Source organism: Alosa pseudoharengus, unplaced genomic scaffold (assembly GCF_046254945.1).
Source record: "Alosa pseudoharengus isolate Yale_2024_CS ecotype anadromous, Long Island Sound unplaced genomic scaffold, YU_APseudo_1.1 YU_APseudo_1.1_scf_12, whole genome shotgun sequence".
Taxonomy (NCBI): domain Eukaryota; kingdom Metazoa; phylum Chordata; class Actinopteri; order Clupeiformes; family Clupeidae; genus Alosa; species Alosa pseudoharengus.
Window position 1 is genome coordinate 28,716,669 of NW_027468587.1, and position 18,808 is coordinate 28,735,476.

Here is an 18,808-nt window from a genome sequence, read left to right on the forward strand (position 1 = left end):
TGGCGAGAACAATCTGGAGGGCCTGCCTCGAGTGGCGAGCAGCTGCCTCTTTCACATTCTTTCAGGGGCTCTGGCCAGAACTGGATGAAGCTCTCAGACACGTATCAGTTTTTTAATCCATTATAGGACATAATACTTATCTCTCTCTCACACACACACACACACATATATATATAAATGAAAAAACTGTGCCAAAAGTTAGCTGAAATTGTGTTTATTTTACATGTAGAGACCTTGAACTTCCTTCTGGCATGATGGTGCATTTGTCTTACTGTTTAAACCTTTGTTTTAGTTAAGATGTCACAACCATTCATTGTGTTTGTGACAGTGAAATAGTCATCCTTCAGAATATTTATTCTTTTCACCTTTCATTCATTGTCTTGCACTTGATCTACATAAAGATCTGTAACCTCCATTGTTTTGTGGCATTTCCAGTGGCAGGTGCAAACAGAAATCACATACATGAGGTTGTGATGAACACACCCCCCCCTAGTGCTTCACAATGGAACTGCACCAATAAAGAGTGCATCCAAAATATCTTGTTTTGTTGATGCAAAATGCTGGTGTATGTGTTTTGATACAGTGGATATTGCACCGAAACAAATAAATATGTCAAAACATGCCACAGTGGGAAGAGAGGTAGAGCTTGCCTGATTGTTTCAATGTCAACTGGAAAAATGTGCTACATTCTCTAATGAACCTTCAGCACTCACAGAGCCCTCTTCAGCAGTCTAAAGTATGCTAAAACAACCCCTTATTTCAGGAAAACTAAAACGGACTTGTCTTGCTGAATACTTTACACATTCTGTCTACCAGCACCCTACACAGTGTCAAGCAAACATTCTCAAAACTTCACAAACAAGCATGCAAGAAGAAACACTAAAAGCACTAAAAGTCAAAGGCAACTGTAAAACCAAGGCAGAAACTCAAGATTTTATTAGTCTGCTGTGTATGCAACTACCTACCACCTCATTGCAGGCTTAAAAGTGCTTTTTGTTGCTTCTGTTGCAGTCACAGACAGTAAGTCCATGTTCCATCTGAGTGTGTGTGTGTGTGTGTGTGTACTCGAACAGCACAGCCTCTAAGAGCTATCCGAAGGCACAAGGTTTCCTGTAGTGTCCAGCTGCATGCATTTGCAGGTGCATGCCGAGACTGGGCATTCACTGTGGTCTCTGCAGAGGAATCGGAGGGAGAGACAAAATGATGACAGATTATACTGGGTTAATCTAGAGGAGCCAACGCTACAATGCAAATGCAGCACCTATCTATCTATACATACATACAGTACAGGCCAAAAGTTTGGACACACCTTCTAATTCAATGCGTTCCTTTATGTACATGTGGAATTATGTACTTAACAAAAAAGTGTGAAATAACTGAAAACGTCTTATATTCTAGTTTCTTCAAAGTTGCTATTTTTTTTTTTATTTAATACCATATTCAGCAAGCCATAGCTTAACAAATATTCATCTGTGGGCCAAATAACTTTGCATTCATTCATAGTTTTGATGCCTTTAGTGAGAATCTACAATGTAAATAGTCATGAAAATAAAGAAAACGCATTGAAATAAGAAGGTGTGTCCAAACTTTTGGCCTGTACTGTACAGTACATCCAGCTACTGTATACAGTATGATATGATATGAGCATACTGAGCATTCACGTTTACTCACCTGAACCAACTCAGCATGTGGCCTGCGTGGCCGCCATGGCGACAGTTATGGCACCATGTGAACCAGTTATTAAACTGGGCCAGCTTCTTATCCCTGGTGAGGTCCACCTTCTCGTCCATCTTCCCAGAACCTTTCAAAAAGGCATTACAAGCCCAAACCATATTTAGAAGCTGAAATACATACACATGCTTCAACAGCACATGCGGAGTGTACTCTGTACCTGACTACAGTGAATGTATTGAATGAGAGTGTTAAAGGACACTGATTTACCATTAGTTAAAGCACTACAGTACATGCTCTACGCATTACATATGCTAAACTAATGACTTTTGATTAATGCTTAGATATATACTGTAGATAAGGGATGTTAACAGTTGGCATTTACGGTTTAAGTTTACAACCACATTGAATTTACATCAGTCAGAAATCATCATAAATCAATGCAAATGTATTATGTGTGGCAAGTGGTTTAAAATATACACAGTAAACATTATTCTCTATATTTTATAGAATATGAGTGTGTATAAATGTATAAATCAGAGCAAATCAGGGTCACATATACATCTGTGTTCCTCTTTATCTGAGTACTGAGCATGTTAGTGTGTGTGTGTGTTTGTGCGTGTGTGTTCTGAGGCTATACCAGGGCAGCTGGACACAGGTGTGCCCATGTTCATGAGGCAGAGGGCACATCGGGGCAGGGGCTTGCGGCAGCCGGGGCAGCTGGTGACCTTGGACTTGGTGGGGGAGCCGCTGACGCCGTACTGGCTGAAGCCGCGGCCCTGGTGGGGCATGGCTGCGCAGCTGTACGAGATGGACTTCCCGCAGAAGTTGCAGCTCACAAACACCTACGGTCAGAGGTGGCCACATGGTCAGCATTAGGGTTGTCACTTTACACTCAAAAATCGATTGCACAATCGATTGGACCAACCAACACAAGTTTCGAAAACTAAAATAGGAAATCGATTTTAACCAAATATGTACACTATTAATTTTAAACGAATTAAACAAATAAAAAAGATAGATGTAACAAAACTCACAAACAAGCAAGACCCAACATATTTACACCGATTAGTGATCCTGGTCTTGTTTATGACATACTTCAGCTAATTGCTACAGACGAGCCAATAAGACTGTGTGTAGTGAAAAATATAAATATAATGTAATAACACAAGCCAAATGACACCAAACTATTAAGACTGTTAAATGGTTACTAAGAAAATAATTCACAAATTCCATATCATATACTTGCAACATAGCCCCCATACAACATGTTATCTTACCAGAGCTATATCCATAACAGATGTTTAATCTAGGATAGGAGTAAAGGATCTACTGTCCTTGCTCTGTCTATGCTGAGAGTAACTGGTATGCTGAGAGAAAACACTCTTCAGCATGAAGTAGAGAAAAGGGAAGAATGTTAGGATTAGGTGTGATCACTTGCCTGAGCAAGAGGCTTTGAGCTGGGATCCAGCTTGCTCCTGTGAATGTCAAACTCGGCCCTCTTATGCCAAAATCTCCATGCGTCCAGAAGGTTCCGGTAGTTTTCGATCCAGCACTGGACTCGAGTGTCCTTCACCACATCACCTGGGGAACCCTGGATAGGGAGAATTGCACCAAGGGGTCACCCATTTTGTGATTTAACACACTGCGAACACACTACACCCATTTTGTGATTTAACACACTGCAAACACACTACAATTTTGACTCCTCGGAGAAACACCTAGCAAGAAACATTAGGCAAAAGAGAGAGATTTTCACATTTAAACAAGTTCTAGCAAATATATCAATAACGATAAAGCAATTTCATCAGGCAGTTTTAACTAAAGAGAGACAGCAGTCCTACCATGAGCACGCAGAAGCTGCAGGAGCTGCCCTACCATGAGCACGCAGAAGCTGCAGGAGCTGTCCTACCATGAGCACGCAGAAGCTGTCCTACCATGAGCACGCAGAAGCTGCAGGAGCTGCCCTACCATAAGCACTCAGAAGCTGCCCTACCATGAGCACTCAGAAGCTGCCCTACCATGAGCACACAGAAGCTGGCCGTCTGCACGTCTCCAGTGCGGTCCACATAGCTCTCCATCAGGTCCACTCCATCTTTGGTCAGCCCCGTCAGCAGGATGCCCTCCAGGTTTCCCGCTTCCTTCATCTCATTGGTCAGCTTATCTATGTACCGTGGCAACTGACAGGATGGAGAACGACATTTGGAATATGGCACATCAGTTACTCCAACACATAACACACACGAGATGCAGGAAGAATCATACATCTCACATCAGTTACTCCAACACATAACACACATGAGATGCAGGAAGAATCATACATCTCACATCAGTTACTCCAACACATAACACACATGAGATGCAGGAAGAATCATACATCTCACATCAGTTACTCCAACACATAACACACATGAGATGCAGGAAGAATCATACATCTCACATCAGTTACTCCAACACATAACACACATGAGATGCAGGAGGAATCATACATCTCACATCAGTTACTCCAACACACAACACACACAAGATGCAGGAGGAATCATACATCTCACATCAGTTACACATACAGAACACACATAAGATGCAGGAAGAATCATACATCTCACATCAGTGACACGGACACAACACACACGAGATGCAGGAGGAATTATACATCTCACCTCAGTTACTCCAACACAGAACACACATGAGATGCAGGAGGAATCATACATCTCACATCAGTTACACATACACATACAATGCCTACAAAAAGTATTCACCCCCCTTGGATATTTCCCCTTTTATTGCTTTAATAAATGCAATCTTTGTCAAATTAATGTCTTTTTTTGTTTACAATAATTTACAAAAAACCCCGTCTTTAATCCTCCAAATGAAAGCAAATGTCTACAAAGTAATGTTAATTGTGTACAGTACAGTAATATAAAGACACCTGCGTCTGGAAGGTCCAGTCACTGGTCAATCAGTATGCCTGGCTATAATTCCTCCATTAAGACAGAAGAACACTCCAAACAACTAAAAGAGTTGACAAGCATAAGTGAGGGGATGGATACAAAAAAATGTTCAAGTCACTGAACATCCCCTGGAGTGAAATCCATCATTAAGGAATGTATGGAATATGGCAAATGTGCAAATTTGCCTAGAACCATAACATATGACAACTGAAGAAGTTTAAAGCTTCAGCAGCTGAGATGGGAGAACCTCTGCATACAGCAACTTTTGTCTAAGTTCTTCACCAGTCAAAGCTCTACGGGTGAGTGGCAAAGCTCTTATTGAATCATGACTAAAGTTCGCTTAAAGACATGAGGGTGATTCCAAGGTTAAACGGAAGAAGGTTCGTTGGTCTGATGAGATCAAAATTAAGCTTTTTGGCCATCACCTGATCCCCTTCCAACCTAACAGAGCTTTAGCAGTTTTGCAAAGAAAAATGGAGTAAAATGGCAGCATCCAGATGTGCAAGCCTAATTGAGACCTATCCATGCAGACTCAATGCTTTAATTGCGACCAGAAGTGCATCTACTCATTGCTGACTTAAAGGAGGTGTATTCGCTTATTTTGCATAATCTTTGTATTAATTATCATTAATTTGCAGAAATGTGCTTTCACTTTGACATTAAAGAGGGGATTTTTGTAAATTGCAAAACAGGCCAAACTGATCAACATTCCATTTATAAAAGCAGCAAAATTGGAAATATCCAAGGGAGGGTGAATACTTTTTATAGGCACTGTATACAGTGGTTTGTCATGCAGTGCACTAGAGACATATTATTGGATTATTGATAATACTGTGAAAGAAGTGGTTATTTGTTAGTTACCTGAGAGTCATTGAGGAACATACAGGCAAAGGCCACTCTGTCTCTGACTGCAACGCTGCTCTCATACTGCAGAGGGAGTCAATGAGAACAAATGCATTAGACCTCTTATGGACCTTCACAGTCTCCATGGACCGGTCTCCTGTACATGATTTAACCCCTAGTCCTGGACTAAAAGACAACTTCAGTGGAGATTTCCATTAGTATTCTAGGACTAGGTTTAATCTACGCCCAGGAAACCGGCACTGTGTGTTTTTAAACACACATTGAGTCTCCACATACATAGTATACAATCATAGCCCCCTGGCTTGCTGTGTGTTTTTACACACATTGAGTCTCCACATACCAGTACACCATCATAGGCCCCTGGCTCGCTGGTCAGGAAGGCGAACATCACACACAGGTAGGGCTTCTTGAGCTGTAGCCTCAGCGTGCTGCACATCTCCCTCCACAGAGATTTCTTCTCGTCCGTGTAGCCGGACAGGGCCATGGCCACCACATTCAAGTTCAGGTCCCCTAATCCAAACACACACAAACACATTCAAGTTCAGGGGCCTGTACTACGAAGGGAGCTTAACCTACCCAGATGTAACCCAGGGTTGACAAAACCTGGTTATCTTAAGTGGTGTTAATCGGTACTACGACGCTGATTATGAAGTTGATTTGTTGAGCCGGGGTTAACCTAATTGGAGTTTGTGCGCGTTCACATAAAAGGGGCGGGTTGCAGCGCAAGTCACCACTTTCAATGATGGCGCGATCACCTTATTTTACGGATGAGGAATGCACAATTATTATGACAAGTTATGAGGAATTAAAACCCACTCTACGACAAAAATCAAATACGTCGGCAGTGAACAAAGCAAGGCTGTTGGCAACGTATTGCAGATCGGGTAGCCTAAATGCCTAAAAGTAAAGTTTTATTCCCACATGTTTTTCAAATATGTGTTACGGATGATTAGTAGCTTATGGAATGTCTGAAATGAGTTGAAATAATTAAATAGCCTATTTTGAGTTCATAGAAAGGCCTACAGATGCAACCCAATTCAATTGGGCATATAGATTACAGTAATAAGGATAATTGAATGTTTAAGTAGCCCCCTTTGACTGATTTAGTGTATGCCTAATCCTGTGAACATTTCAGATGCAACACCATTGCCAAACGCACATGGGAGCAGGTGAAAATGAAACACAAAAACATTATTCAGAATAGTAGGTTTATATAGTTATAACTTGCATTCATATTTCTTAATTATGAAAACATGTAGGCCTAGCTTACAGCCTTCACTTGGCCTGTTTTACAGCTAACAAGAAAAAGGTGTCTTTGAACACTACTGTAGGAGGAAAGGCACAAGAGTGTTTTACAGTAGCAGAGGAGTTGGCCATCGCAAATAATAGTGGAAGGCCGATTATGGAGGGGGTTGAGGGAGGCATTCGGTCGGACTCTGGTGCTGTGGAAATGTGTAGCCTTTATGTGCAGGGTACTTTAATATGACATTCAATTCAACAAGTTTGTTAAAATGGTGATTTTTATTTATTAGGCCTACTGTAGGCTATGTCCGATTTATTTTAGCCTATTCTTGCTCAGATGTTAAGCATCACCGATGGAATACATGAATGTCCACGTACGGGCATTGCTATGAGACGTCTTCCTAGATCATCTGACAATTCCCTCGGCTGACAATCTATATCTTCATAGAGAATATCGTCCGGGTAGGCTATATATATTTTCTGGCGGTCTCTAAAACCCCTCGCCCTGCGAAGAGAGTCCCTCACGATTTGAGCTCCAATGTCGTATGGATCATCATCCAGGTACATTGTTAGTGGAGGGGTGGTACTTATAAAGGGTGTGGTTAACGGAAACCTCGGGTTAACCAAGAACATAACCTGCTCGGAGCAGGTTTGAGATGCAGCGTAAATTGCCATGGCAGCATACCTCGGTTAAAACCTATCCACCTTTCGTAGTACGGGTTAATCGGGAAGTTACGCCACATGTGATCAAGTTACTCTCAAAGTTACCCAGATAAGCCAGTAACCCCGCTTCGTAGTACAGGCCCCTGGTCCCCTAATCCAAACACACACAAACACATTCAAGTTCAGGTCCCCTAATCCAAACACGCACAAACACATGTGTTTTGTCTTCATACACACATTTCTTTTCATACTAAACATTATATTTGCCTGTAGTAAGTCATATGAATATTATGGGATGAGTGTGCATGCCTTGCGTGCTAATACACTGGGTGTGTCCAGAGAAGAACACTGTCTAACTTATTATGGGCCAGGTGTGAACTAACAGTTTAGTTTACACAAAGCATCTAATTGGTTTTGTGTCTGCTGTCTTGCTCGTGTTCATTAGAGCACACCGCTCAAATATTCAGTCCATAAACAGACATCCGTGTCCAGAAACCTACTAGGTGCAAAACAATGCCTTCATCCATCCATCTTTAGTTAGGATAAAGGAACATTAATAAAGGATAAAGGAACATTAATAAAGGATAAAGGAACATTTATAAAGGATAAAGGAACATTTATAAAGTATAAGCAAACAACCTCTTAGGGGCGGAAGACACTGATCTATGATTCATACTAATTGAACATACTTAAAACTCATAGACATTAAAAACTAACCCTGAACAGTTGAAATTAGACTTTTCAGGAATGGAAAAAAGAGAAACTGTAACCTAATTGTAAACACAGGGAACATTCACTTCATCAGTTCAACCAGTGATAAGTCCCTTTATGTCTGGCTCCATCCATACCTTTCTCAGAGGAGGCCCCTTTGTTGAGGATCTGGATGGCCCGACGGATGTCCAGGTTGAAGAGCGCCACGGCGGCGGCGCGCTCCCACTCCCCCTCCAGCTCCAGGGACTTGAGGAAGGGCTCCACGTCCACCTCGGGCCCGCGGCCGATCCAGCCACACAGTCGCAGCGCCAGGCTGCGCTCCTCGCTCTGGTAGCGTGCCACGTCCGTCTGCCGGTCAGAGCCCCGCCAGCAGCGCCGGTTTTCCGTAGTGCCTAGAAGAAGAAGAAGAAGAAGAAGAAGAAGAAGAAGAAGAAGAAGAAGAAGAAGAAGAAGAAGAAGAAGAAGAAGAAGAAGAAGAAGAAGAAGAAGAAGAAGAAGAAGAAGAAGAAGAAGAAGAAGAAGAAGAAGAAGAAGAAGAAGAAGAAGAAGAAGAAGAAGAAGAAGAAGAAGAAGAAGAAGAAGAAGAAGAAGAAGAAGAAGAAGAAGAAGAAGAAGAAGAAGAAGAAGAAGAAGAAGAAGAAGAAGAAGCATGCACCACTATCAGTGAATACAAAACTGAACAACTATCAGGGTTCCCACCCTTTCCAGGTCCTCGCCGTTCAAATGTAAGGACCCTCACACGGCCGAACAAGACACGAGACGCGAACAAGGTGTAATTTATCAATGTGGCACTAATTCAGTTGGTGGTACAGTAGTTAGCTTTTGGTGATGTCCAATCAGATGATTCAGGACAAATTGGCAATCTTGCTTGTGCGTTACTTTATTAACGACTGATGACTGAAGGGGGGTTCAGAGGTTTTTCTCCCGAGAACATTTTGAAAATTGTAGCATATTGAATGCTGTTTTCATCATATTTAAGCACTTTCAAAGACCTATATACATTTATGTCCATTTTCAAAAACTTTCCAGGGCCTTGAAATTATTTTTTCAAATTCTCAAACTTTCAAAGACCCATGGGAACCCTGCACTATAAAGTCATAAAATAACACATGAATTACAATGACTACAATCAGGTATCATGGTGGATAAGCTAGTTAATTCTATGTACCAGTATGCATTTAAACAAGCCTCTGAACAATTTGGGGTTAGAAGTTAGTTAGTTAGTTTTAGTTCAACGATTCATATTTTCAATTTATTTCCTTGTGTGGAAATGTTCTAGGCAAACCATGCAAAGGTCAATCCAGGTAACTCACCTGAACTAGACTTGACGATGTTCTTGATGCCTGAATAAATCAGCGACTGCTTGGGCCCCTGCTGCTTTTGCTCCAAGTCTTCAGTGTATTGTTTCATAAGTGAACGTTACATAGGAAAATGGACATAGTGACACTCTGGAACATAAGTGAACATAACATAGGAAAATGGACATAGTGACACACTGGAACAAAGTTATGTGCTTGTGTGTGTGGAGGACAACGGTGCAGGTTTAAGGTCACTAACGCTGGGCTAGTGCGGTAAAGGATATAATACAGTGTGTACCACAGGGACTTGAGCTGGGGGTCATCACCTCCAGCCAGCACGTGGTTCCTCCACACCTGCACGGTGTCGTGGCCGTAGCCGTTCTGTGCCCGCTGCCTCATCTTGGTGGCGATGTCTCGGTCCTTCTCCGCCGCGCCCTCGCCCTCAGCGCACTCGTACAGGTGGCGGCCGCACGCCCACATCAGGGAGGTGGTGGAGCCCCACGCCAGTGAGATGCGCTCGAAGACGGTGAAGTCGGTCATGGCGCGGTTGGGCGACACCACCACCATGCGGTTCTGGGCCGACGGGTGCCAGGCGAAGCTGCTGATGACGCTGTTGTCGCTGCACGGCTGCACGCTGCGCTCGATGATGGTGGGCTCCGTCTCATCGCCGATGGGCGTGGGTGCGTGCTGCATGTCGTACAGCCGCACCACGTTGCTGTCGCGCGTCAGCGTGGCCAGCAGGCCCGTGCGCGTCGGGCACCATGCCACCTTGGTGAGCGGCTTGGGCTGCTCCGTGAGCGTCAGCACGGGCTTCTCGAACTTGCGCAGGTCCCAAATGGCCACCTGGCCCTCAAAGAAGGAGGCCACGCGCTCGTGAAAGTGCGGGTCCACCGTCACGCCCTGGATGGCCTTGGTGTTGACAAAGGTCTTTTGGCTGGTGTTGCGTAGGTCGAAGATGGCCAGGTTGCGGTGCATGCCGGCCAGCAGCAGCTTCTGGTCACGCGGGAGCCAGCACAGAGAGAGGCACGCATCGTTCTGGCCCAGTTCATAAAGAGGCTTAGTCACCACCAAGCCCGAGTCGGTGTCTCCTGCTGACGAGAGACGGATCTTCTCCATGGGGACCGCAATGTCCGGCGCATACTTGCTGCTGATGTCCCAAATGAGGACGGAGAAGTCAGCACGATGTTTGTCCAGGCCAGCGGCCAGCCAGTTACTGTCCCAGGGGTTCCATGCTAGTGTGTTGCACTGCCGCGCATGCTTGGGCACAAACTCCCTCCCCATCAGCTCCTTACACTTGGAGTTGGGGCTCTGGCCGAGGCTGGTCAGAACTACTCTCCCATTGGCTTGGCCCACGGCCAGAAGACACTCGGGTTCATGCTTGGGGTACCAGGCCACACATTTCATGTACGGGGTGTCCGAGTTGATGGCTAAGAGTGTCGCCGCTGTTTCCTGGGATAGCGGTAACGTTCCTGCCTTCGGCTCGGCACTCCCGATAGATCCGATGCGGTACAAACTGAGTTCAGAGTCACAGATCACATATCGATCCACGTGATGTGGTGACCATAGAATGTCTGGCTTGGAACCACTCATGGTTGCAGGAAAAGCGTCACCATCCAGTGGAGAAGCTCGTTAATACTGTGTGCCGGGCTGGCAAGTCATAAGATACCATGTGATGAGAAACAATAATACTTTCAATTACAAAACTAAAGTCGATATTTGAAAGTCAATCAAATTGCACTTAACCGAAAACCAAGATAGTTCTACTTTGTTTACAGCAAGTCAATGTTACAGCCTTCAGTGTTTACACAACAAGTTAACGACACGGCGACATAGCCTAATCTATGCATTTGACAAAAGAAATGACAACATAACTGAACGGGCGAGACATAATCCATAACATTACAGTAGATAACAGATAACTGAAAATGGCATGTCCATGGTCTAAACAACGAACGCTACCAGTTTAGCTCTTGACACTAACTGAGCTAACTTATGCTTCTTCAGAAACCAAGTGCTAAAGCGGTCGTTGTGGTGCAGTTTAGGAAAATGTTAGAAAAAAGAAGGTCAACTTAAAGCTGATGTCATGCAAAGGATCTGTTGAGGAAGCACGTGTTCCATAACACTACTGACATGCCAAATGATAGGTTAGGAAACAGTTTAAAACACAGCAAGCTAACTAACGTTAGCTAACTTAGCCGACGCTAACTTGCAACTTCTTCTAAGTTAATTTAAGCCAATTAACAATTTCTCAGATAATAGCATCCAAGTATTTGGGGAACGTAAATGATAACTACACTTACAATTCACCTGGTTCATGGCTGTTTCATATCTGGTTTTAGCACAGGATGCAGTCCACTTAGTTGGAAAGTGATGCAGGGGAAGCGCCAACCTCGCCGCGTGAAAACAGCAACAATAAGGTTACACAGTTTTGCTGCCGGGTTGGATAAATGACCTTTGAATAGGCTATTTAAAAAAAATAAGTTCTACACTTTTAAAGAAACCCAAGACACCAACACCAAGACAACCTCATTAGCGAAATTAAGTTGGAGTATTTATATTAGGCCACTAATATCACCCTAATAATAAAAATAATAGGCCTAATAATAATAATTAAAAAAAAACTTGCGGGTTCTTACCGTGTTTCTTATGCCATCAGTTTGCTACTTGACTTTAGGCTACTTGTACCTGAGCTATTTCCCGTGTTAATAAATATTAGAGAATGTCTAATAAGTAGACGGGCTCTGTAAATATACTGATTTCAGGACAGCCAAGACACACACTTTAACACTTCCGCTAGCGCATTACATGCTATGGACATGGGCCTACAGTGTAGACCAAGATGATCCATTCTGTCAAATCTGATTGGTCGAGAATGGTCAGCATTTCATTAATCACTGGAGGTACATCATTGCCGAACAGTGCATTAGCCTACCTACAAAATTTTCATTCCCTGACCGGGAATCGAACCCGGGCCGCGGCGGTGAGAGCGCCGAATCCTAACCACTAGACCACCAGGGACTGTACTGAAGGGCAATACGTGTAACCTTTTATTCTATGTATCAGCATATCTGTAGATGATATCTACTGGCACCACACCCGCGAAGGCCAGCCGTGTATAGGTGTAACGGAAAAACAGCCAATCAGATTGAAGCTTTATTCTGCCCTGTGCATATCATTATCTATTTTATTATTTAATTATTTACTTGAAAGGCACGGGTTCGAATCCCGTCAGAAACATTATGAAATATGAAAAAAATGAGTGGAAGGCATTGGAAATAATTATTCTTTAAATAAATGTTCAACTGCAAATGTAAAATATAACTTAATATTTTATATAATTTGTTTTTGATGGAAGAAATGCTGCTCCTTCAGCACAGTACAATACTGCAATAATAATAATAATAATAATAATAATATAATGCAACATTGCAGAGGAGAGTACTTTTCCAGTTATTCTCTTATTTTTTGTTTAATTATCATTAATGTCTTCCAGAAGAAAAAAGAAAGGCAATGTGTAGTATTTCAGAAGAAAGGTTCCATTTTATTTGTGAACAAGTTATAAATTACAGATAGTAAACAGTTATGAACAACATTGGTTAAAAAAAACAGCATTCTGTGTGTGTGTGTGTGCGTGCGTGACAGGCAGTGTGTGTGCACGTGTGTGTCTAAGCCTGTGTGCGTGTGAAGGTGTGCGTGACAGCGTGTGTGTGAGTGTGTGATAAAATCATCTCTAAAAAGTAATACAAGTTGTTAAATTAAAGAATTAAGTTATGGTTATGGGATTTTGCAGACGCCTTTGTCCAAAGTGACACACACATAAAAAAACAACATAATATTTAAAATTTAACAGGGAACAGATTAGAATGTTGGTCAAACTATAATAAGGAGAATAATAATACTAAACAACAATGTCAATTCAATCAATAGCCTAATAAAATAAGTCATGAAAATGAGGGAAAAAGCAAAAATAAACAATAATGTCCATTCAATCAATAATATAAAACAACAATGGCATGGTAAGACTATAAAAAGGATTATATTAAGTGATACAAAACATTACAGAACATTGGAGAACAGCATTCTATGACTAAATGAACACCCGCTGAAGAAGGCAAAGTGTGTGTGTGTGTGTGTGTGTGTGTGTGTGTGTGTGTGTGTGTGTGTGTGTGTGTGTGTGTGTGTGTATGTGCCTGTGTGCGTGTGGGTCGGCTGCTGCTGGACGATACACTTAGACACTGCTGCTGGGCGATACACTGATACTGCTGCTGGCCCTGAGTCTGCTACTGCTGGACGATACACTGCCGATGCTGCTGGGTCCTGGGTGCGCTGCTGTCATTGCTGATGCTGCTGGGCCCTGGGTCAGCTACTGCTGGACGATACACTGCCGATGCTGCTGGGTCCTGGGTGCACTGCTGTCATTGCTGATGCTGCTGGGCCCTGGGTGCGCTGCTGTCATTGCTGATGCTGCTGGGCCCTGGGTCAGCTACTGCTGGATGATACACTGCCGATGCTGCTGGGCCCTGGGTCGGCTGCTGTCAGACGATCCCCCACCACTGCTAAACCCGCCACTGCTGAACCCGCCACTGCTGAACCGGCCGCTGCTGTCAGACGATACACCGCCACTGCTGAACCCGCCACTGCTGACAGACGATACACCACCACTGCTAAACCCGCCACTGCTGAACCCGCCACTGCTGACAGACGATACACCGCCACTGCTGCTGGGCTGTGGGTCCACTACTGCTGGACGATACACTGTCGATGCTGCTGGGCCCTGGGTCGACTGCTGTCAGACGATACACCGCCACTGCTGAACCCGCCACTGCTGACAGACGATACACCGCCACTGCTGCTGGGCTGTGGGTCAGCTACTGCTGGACGATACACTGTCGATGCTGCTGGGCCCTGGGTCGACTGCTGTCAGACGATACACCGCCACTGCTGCTGGGCTGTGGGTCAGCTACTGCTGGACGATACACTGTCGATGCTGCTGGGCCCTGGGTCGACTGCTGTCAGACTATACACCGCCACTGCTGCTGGGCTGTGGGTCCACTGCTGCTGGACGATACGTTGCCGATGCTGCTGGGTTCTGGGTCGACCCTGCTGAGCCCGTCTGCAGTGCCTGGTCAAGGTGCCACCACAGTCCTCTCTGTCTCCCTTTGTGTTCTGACGGACCTGTACAAATAATTAAATGTCACCATTTATGTACAGTCCTTAAAGCGGGTAACTGAATATGACCACAGCGTTGTGCTAAAACATTTGACCTACCATTGGGAGAGTATCCATTGATTTAGCTCACACAGCTGTATCGGCGCCCGACCCATCAGCCTGCGCACATCACGCTTTGGGGTCGCCTCCTTTCAGTGCCACTGTGTCCCTTGCCTCCATGCACACCCTGTCCACCCTCTTGATCTTCTAGGTAGTGGTCCCCTTCTGGCGGTACTCAAGGGCCAGTTCTGCTGCAGCGGAGAGCCACAGGGTCAGTTGGGAGGACGAGGACTCAAACCTAAAGGGGGACACAGACGCAACTTTCTATGAGGAAAAGACAAACAATTTAAATCACACCATATGGAATCCATTTTGAAGACACACACAGATCCCTGGAGTTGTAATAATAGGCTATCACTATTAGTTTGATAGTGGTGTAGTCATTAACACACATAAAAAAATCAGGTGTTCTGTTTACATATCGAAAGCATACTTAGACTTAGAATTTCGATTTCACAATGTAGTAAAAACATCTAGAGTGTCTAAACATGCTAGCCAGATTATCTGATGAGGGCTTAAATACATTTACAGAGACCCCCAGCCCTCGTAAAAGTAGTAAACAAAGATAGTCCATTCATTCATCACTGTTTTTAGCATGGAATTCCCGGTTGACATGTTTACACTTCAAAAGCATGTTTACACCTCAAATTCCAACTCCAAACTGTTGTAACACCATCTCTATGGTCTTAAGAAGTGAGCTAGGGTGTCTGATCACGTTTTTAAAGTATTTCCAGTGATCGTCAGGTCTTTACATTGGCGATTGGTAGCTCATTCATTTTCAATGCTTTTAGCTGCTAGCATGCTAATCGTGGTTGATATTCTAACGCATCTAAAGCATATTTGCACTTTACATTTCGAGTCCACACAGTAGCAGTACATTCTCCAAGGTCTCAACACGTAAAACCAATAGTCTGATCGCATTTTAAACGCATTTCAGAGAGATCGAACCTAGCTACTTGAATGTAAACAAGCGGTGCTAGCCTAGCCAATTGGTGGCAGAGAATTAGTGTCAGTACGGCGCTAACAAGATATTATCACGTAAAATCATGAATATCAGACAAAGTATCCAAAAATATACAGAGTTTCATTCATTGGATAGAACATAATTAGACCAAACTTACCTGAGAGTAAAAAGTCAGTCCGATAAATGTCATCGGTAACGCCGACCACAACAACCGATTCAAAGATGGCTGCCAATATTTTTTAAAAAGCAGCTCAACAGCGCAACAGCGCCAAAATGCGTAGTGGACAAAAGCATATTGCATCCGTAGTGTTAAGAACTACCATAGAGAATGAATGGGAAAAGTTAAGAAAGTTAAGCTTAACTATCCACGGCTCCCGCTGATTCTGTCAAAGCTCAGGAGCGATTGTGTTTTGGCGTGTCCCAGCAGTACATCATAGGTGTTCCTGCAACAAGGAAGCCGAGTGACTTCAAACTCTTCCTTGCAAATTATGAGAACAAGACACAACTCTGTAAACTGCTACTTGAGGTGTGGGTCAGCAAAGCATCTGCATCACGGCTGGAGAAATGTGGAACAGCAGTGGTAGTCGTTGAAGGCAAATTCTGTAGCATGTAATGGCAATTAATGCTGAACAGGTATTGATACATTGTGACTTTGTAATACTATAATTATTTATGTCCTCAGAAAACTTGGTGATCAGTGGTCTGTGGAGCCAGGAGGACATCGAGCAGGGTTGCCAACTTTGGGTGATTGGCTGGAGTGAGATTTTGTGAAGTCATAGTGCATGTGCGTTAAATTTTTCCCTAAACCTAATTTTAAAAATGTCTGTCCCCTGACTTTTTTGCTATGTACAGTATAATCCCTGATTTAAGTTTCTTCAAAATGTACAATTAAATTATTGATTGCACTTGAAAACAAGACCAGTGTTTTAACCCCGTGGCATGGAAGGATTATGAGCCACTGGGCCCCTGCACAGACATGAAAAGGGCCCCCCTGCCCACCTGAAAAAGGTAGTAGCTCAGTAGAAAAAAATGAAAAATAACCCCTTAAATGATTACTTCTGGCGAGTTTTGTGGAAAGAAATGGACAGATTGAGACTTATGAATGTGTGTATGAGTGTACGTATGTATCAGGGATGGAAATAGCCTAAAATCTTTTTTTCCACCTACCATTGTGGCTGGTGGATTCCAAAGTCTATAGTAGAGATACAGTATGAACATTTGATGAAAAATCATGACCAAAATGATTACGGTTATTGGTATTGCAATATGATTAAAATGTGCTGACTTTTCTTCTAAACCTACCATCAATGTTGGACAGAACTCATAATTGGCCTGCCCTTCATGCCCAGTAGCAACAAATCTAATATAGCTGTTCTGCTATAGTGTCATAAAAGTGGTGTGGCTCCTTTAAGACCCAATCCACTGGTGTGAGTTCTGGAGCCATCCAACTTCTAACTCTATACTATCCTACATCATCTGATTTTAATATTATGTCTAGGCTACAGTATATTTAACATTTAACATTCATTTTCTATTTGGCCTGTTATGAAATTATGCATTGACCAACTGCATTCTACGAAAACGTGCCATTTTGCATTCAATCTAATTTTCAAAGTACTGTTTTTAAAATCTTGAAGCACCTATTTGGATGAAGTAGATTCTTACCTCTCAAAAAAACATGCGGTGCCATCTCAGGCTATCTTATTTATGTATTTATTTACTTTAACAAAAAGTCAATGGAGGTATGTGTGCTATGTCAACCCTGTTACCAAAAAAACCCATATATTATTATAAAATAATATGAGTGCTCTTGTAACTATTCATGAATATTATACAAATAATTATGTGTTACATAAATAATTCTGGTGTTGAACACATTAATTATTCGATTTTAGGATTGACAGTAACAGGGTTGACAGTAACAGGGTTGATGAAATATTGTTATTGGCAGCCATTACTAGCCATGTGGTGGACACCATGACACCACATGGTGTGCATTCAAGAGAGGTTAAAATGCTGTTAAATATTTACATTTAAATTTTCAATCAAATTATTTTTTAATGCATGATTTTGTGGTAAGAGCGTTGACAAAACGAGCTTGTCCCCTTCTGTCAGACAGAGCAAAACCGTAATAAAAGTCATTAAAACACTGTCATTGACAGTGTCATTTAGAAACAATGCTGTGGGCTAGTCTAGTCATCAACAAAAAATGAACGGATTGCAAAAAAAAAAGAATGGATTTGGCGTGACATTTCTTGAGTGTGCGTGAGAGCGTGAGATTGGTGCTGAAAGCGTGAGTGTCACGCCAGATGCGTGAGAGTTGGCAACCCTGCATCGAGGCATTTAGATTGTGTAATGTATGGCCAGGCCCGTGAAATCTGTGAACAACGTGCGCAGCATCATGCTGAAAAAAAATGATTGGAGAGGATAAGATGCTTACCACCAGATCCAAGGTGGATCTGTCCCAGCTCCCGCACTGCAGAGACAACCTGGTCCCACAGATCAACCGTGTCAACCACCGTCTGGCCATCTACAAGAGAGCAGCCACACCGATATTCTGGTGTCCTAAGCCCCATGATCCTGGTCAAGGCTGGGAAAAGACTGAAGAGGGTACCCTGGAACCAGTGTGGTCTTGTGGACCTATCCTCCCCACTTCACTCACTGACTTGCTGGAAGAAACAGTCGAGGAGATGGATGGAGATGGTGAAGAAGACAAGGAGCAAGAGATTGATTATGAAGACCTGTCGTATTATGAATAGACATCATTGCCTTTGACCTTTTGACCTTTGATTAGAATCACTCTTTTCTATTTCAGTTTATTCTAATGGGGATTTGTTATACCCTATATACACACATATTTGACTATATGAGTGGTTTTCTGTTTTGTTTCAATAAATATAATAACGGTTTGAATAGTAACTCCTTACTATGGGAGATGTTAATTTGGACCAACATGTGACAATATTTCAAGTAGGGATCATCAACATTTGCTCATTAGACATCTTAAAGACTGTAAAAATACAAAAGTTAGAAAACATATATCAATAGGGTCCATAGGGGAGGAGTTCCAGTGATCCAATGTCACCGATTTTTTAAAATTTTTGGTGTTTATTTAAGTTTTAATACCACCATACATCAACTAATCATGACAATCCTAAAATCTATCAATTCCTCAT

General features: G+C 43.0%; 1 protein-coding gene and 1 non-coding gene across 4 annotated transcripts; both read right to left on the reverse strand.

Annotated features, from left to right (window-relative positions):
• Nucleotides 1–198: 198 nt before the first annotated feature.
• Nucleotides 199–18,691, reverse strand: mios (missing oocyte, meiosis regulator, homolog (Drosophila)). Of its 3 annotated transcripts, XM_076280675.1 has the most exons (11): nucleotides 11,701–12,467; nucleotides 9,685–11,047; nucleotides 9,416–9,514; nucleotides 8,240–8,494; nucleotides 5,827–5,996; nucleotides 5,484–5,549; nucleotides 3,693–3,851; nucleotides 3,113–3,265; nucleotides 2,312–2,516; nucleotides 1,672–1,801; nucleotides 199–1,172 (listed from the first exon to the last, which is right to left on the reverse strand). In XM_076280675.1, exons 2-11 carry the CDS (start codon nucleotides 10,988–10,990, stop codon nucleotides 1,082–1,084), a joined length of 2,634 nt encoding a protein of 877 aa, XP_076136790.1. In that variant the 5' UTR covers nucleotides 10,991–11,047; nucleotides 11,701–12,467; the 3' UTR covers nucleotides 199–1,081. The 3 variants fall into 3 exon arrangements, with proteins under 3 accessions (XP_076136790.1, XP_076136789.1, XP_076136788.1); XM_076280674.1 differs by lacking the exons at nucleotides 199–1,172; nucleotides 1,672–1,801; nucleotides 2,312–2,516; nucleotides 11,701–12,467 and adding an exon at nucleotides 18,073–18,691 and having other exon boundaries at nucleotides 2,953–3,265; XM_076280673.1 differs by lacking the exons at nucleotides 199–1,172; nucleotides 1,672–1,801; nucleotides 2,312–2,516 and having other exon boundaries at nucleotides 2,953–3,265; nucleotides 11,708–12,468.
• Nucleotides 12,347–12,418, reverse strand: trnae-cuc (transfer RNA glutamic acid (anticodon CUC)). Its single transcript has one exon. It is a non-coding gene; the product is annotated as a tRNA-Glu (tRNA).
• Nucleotides 18,692–18,808: the final 117 nt, after the last annotated feature.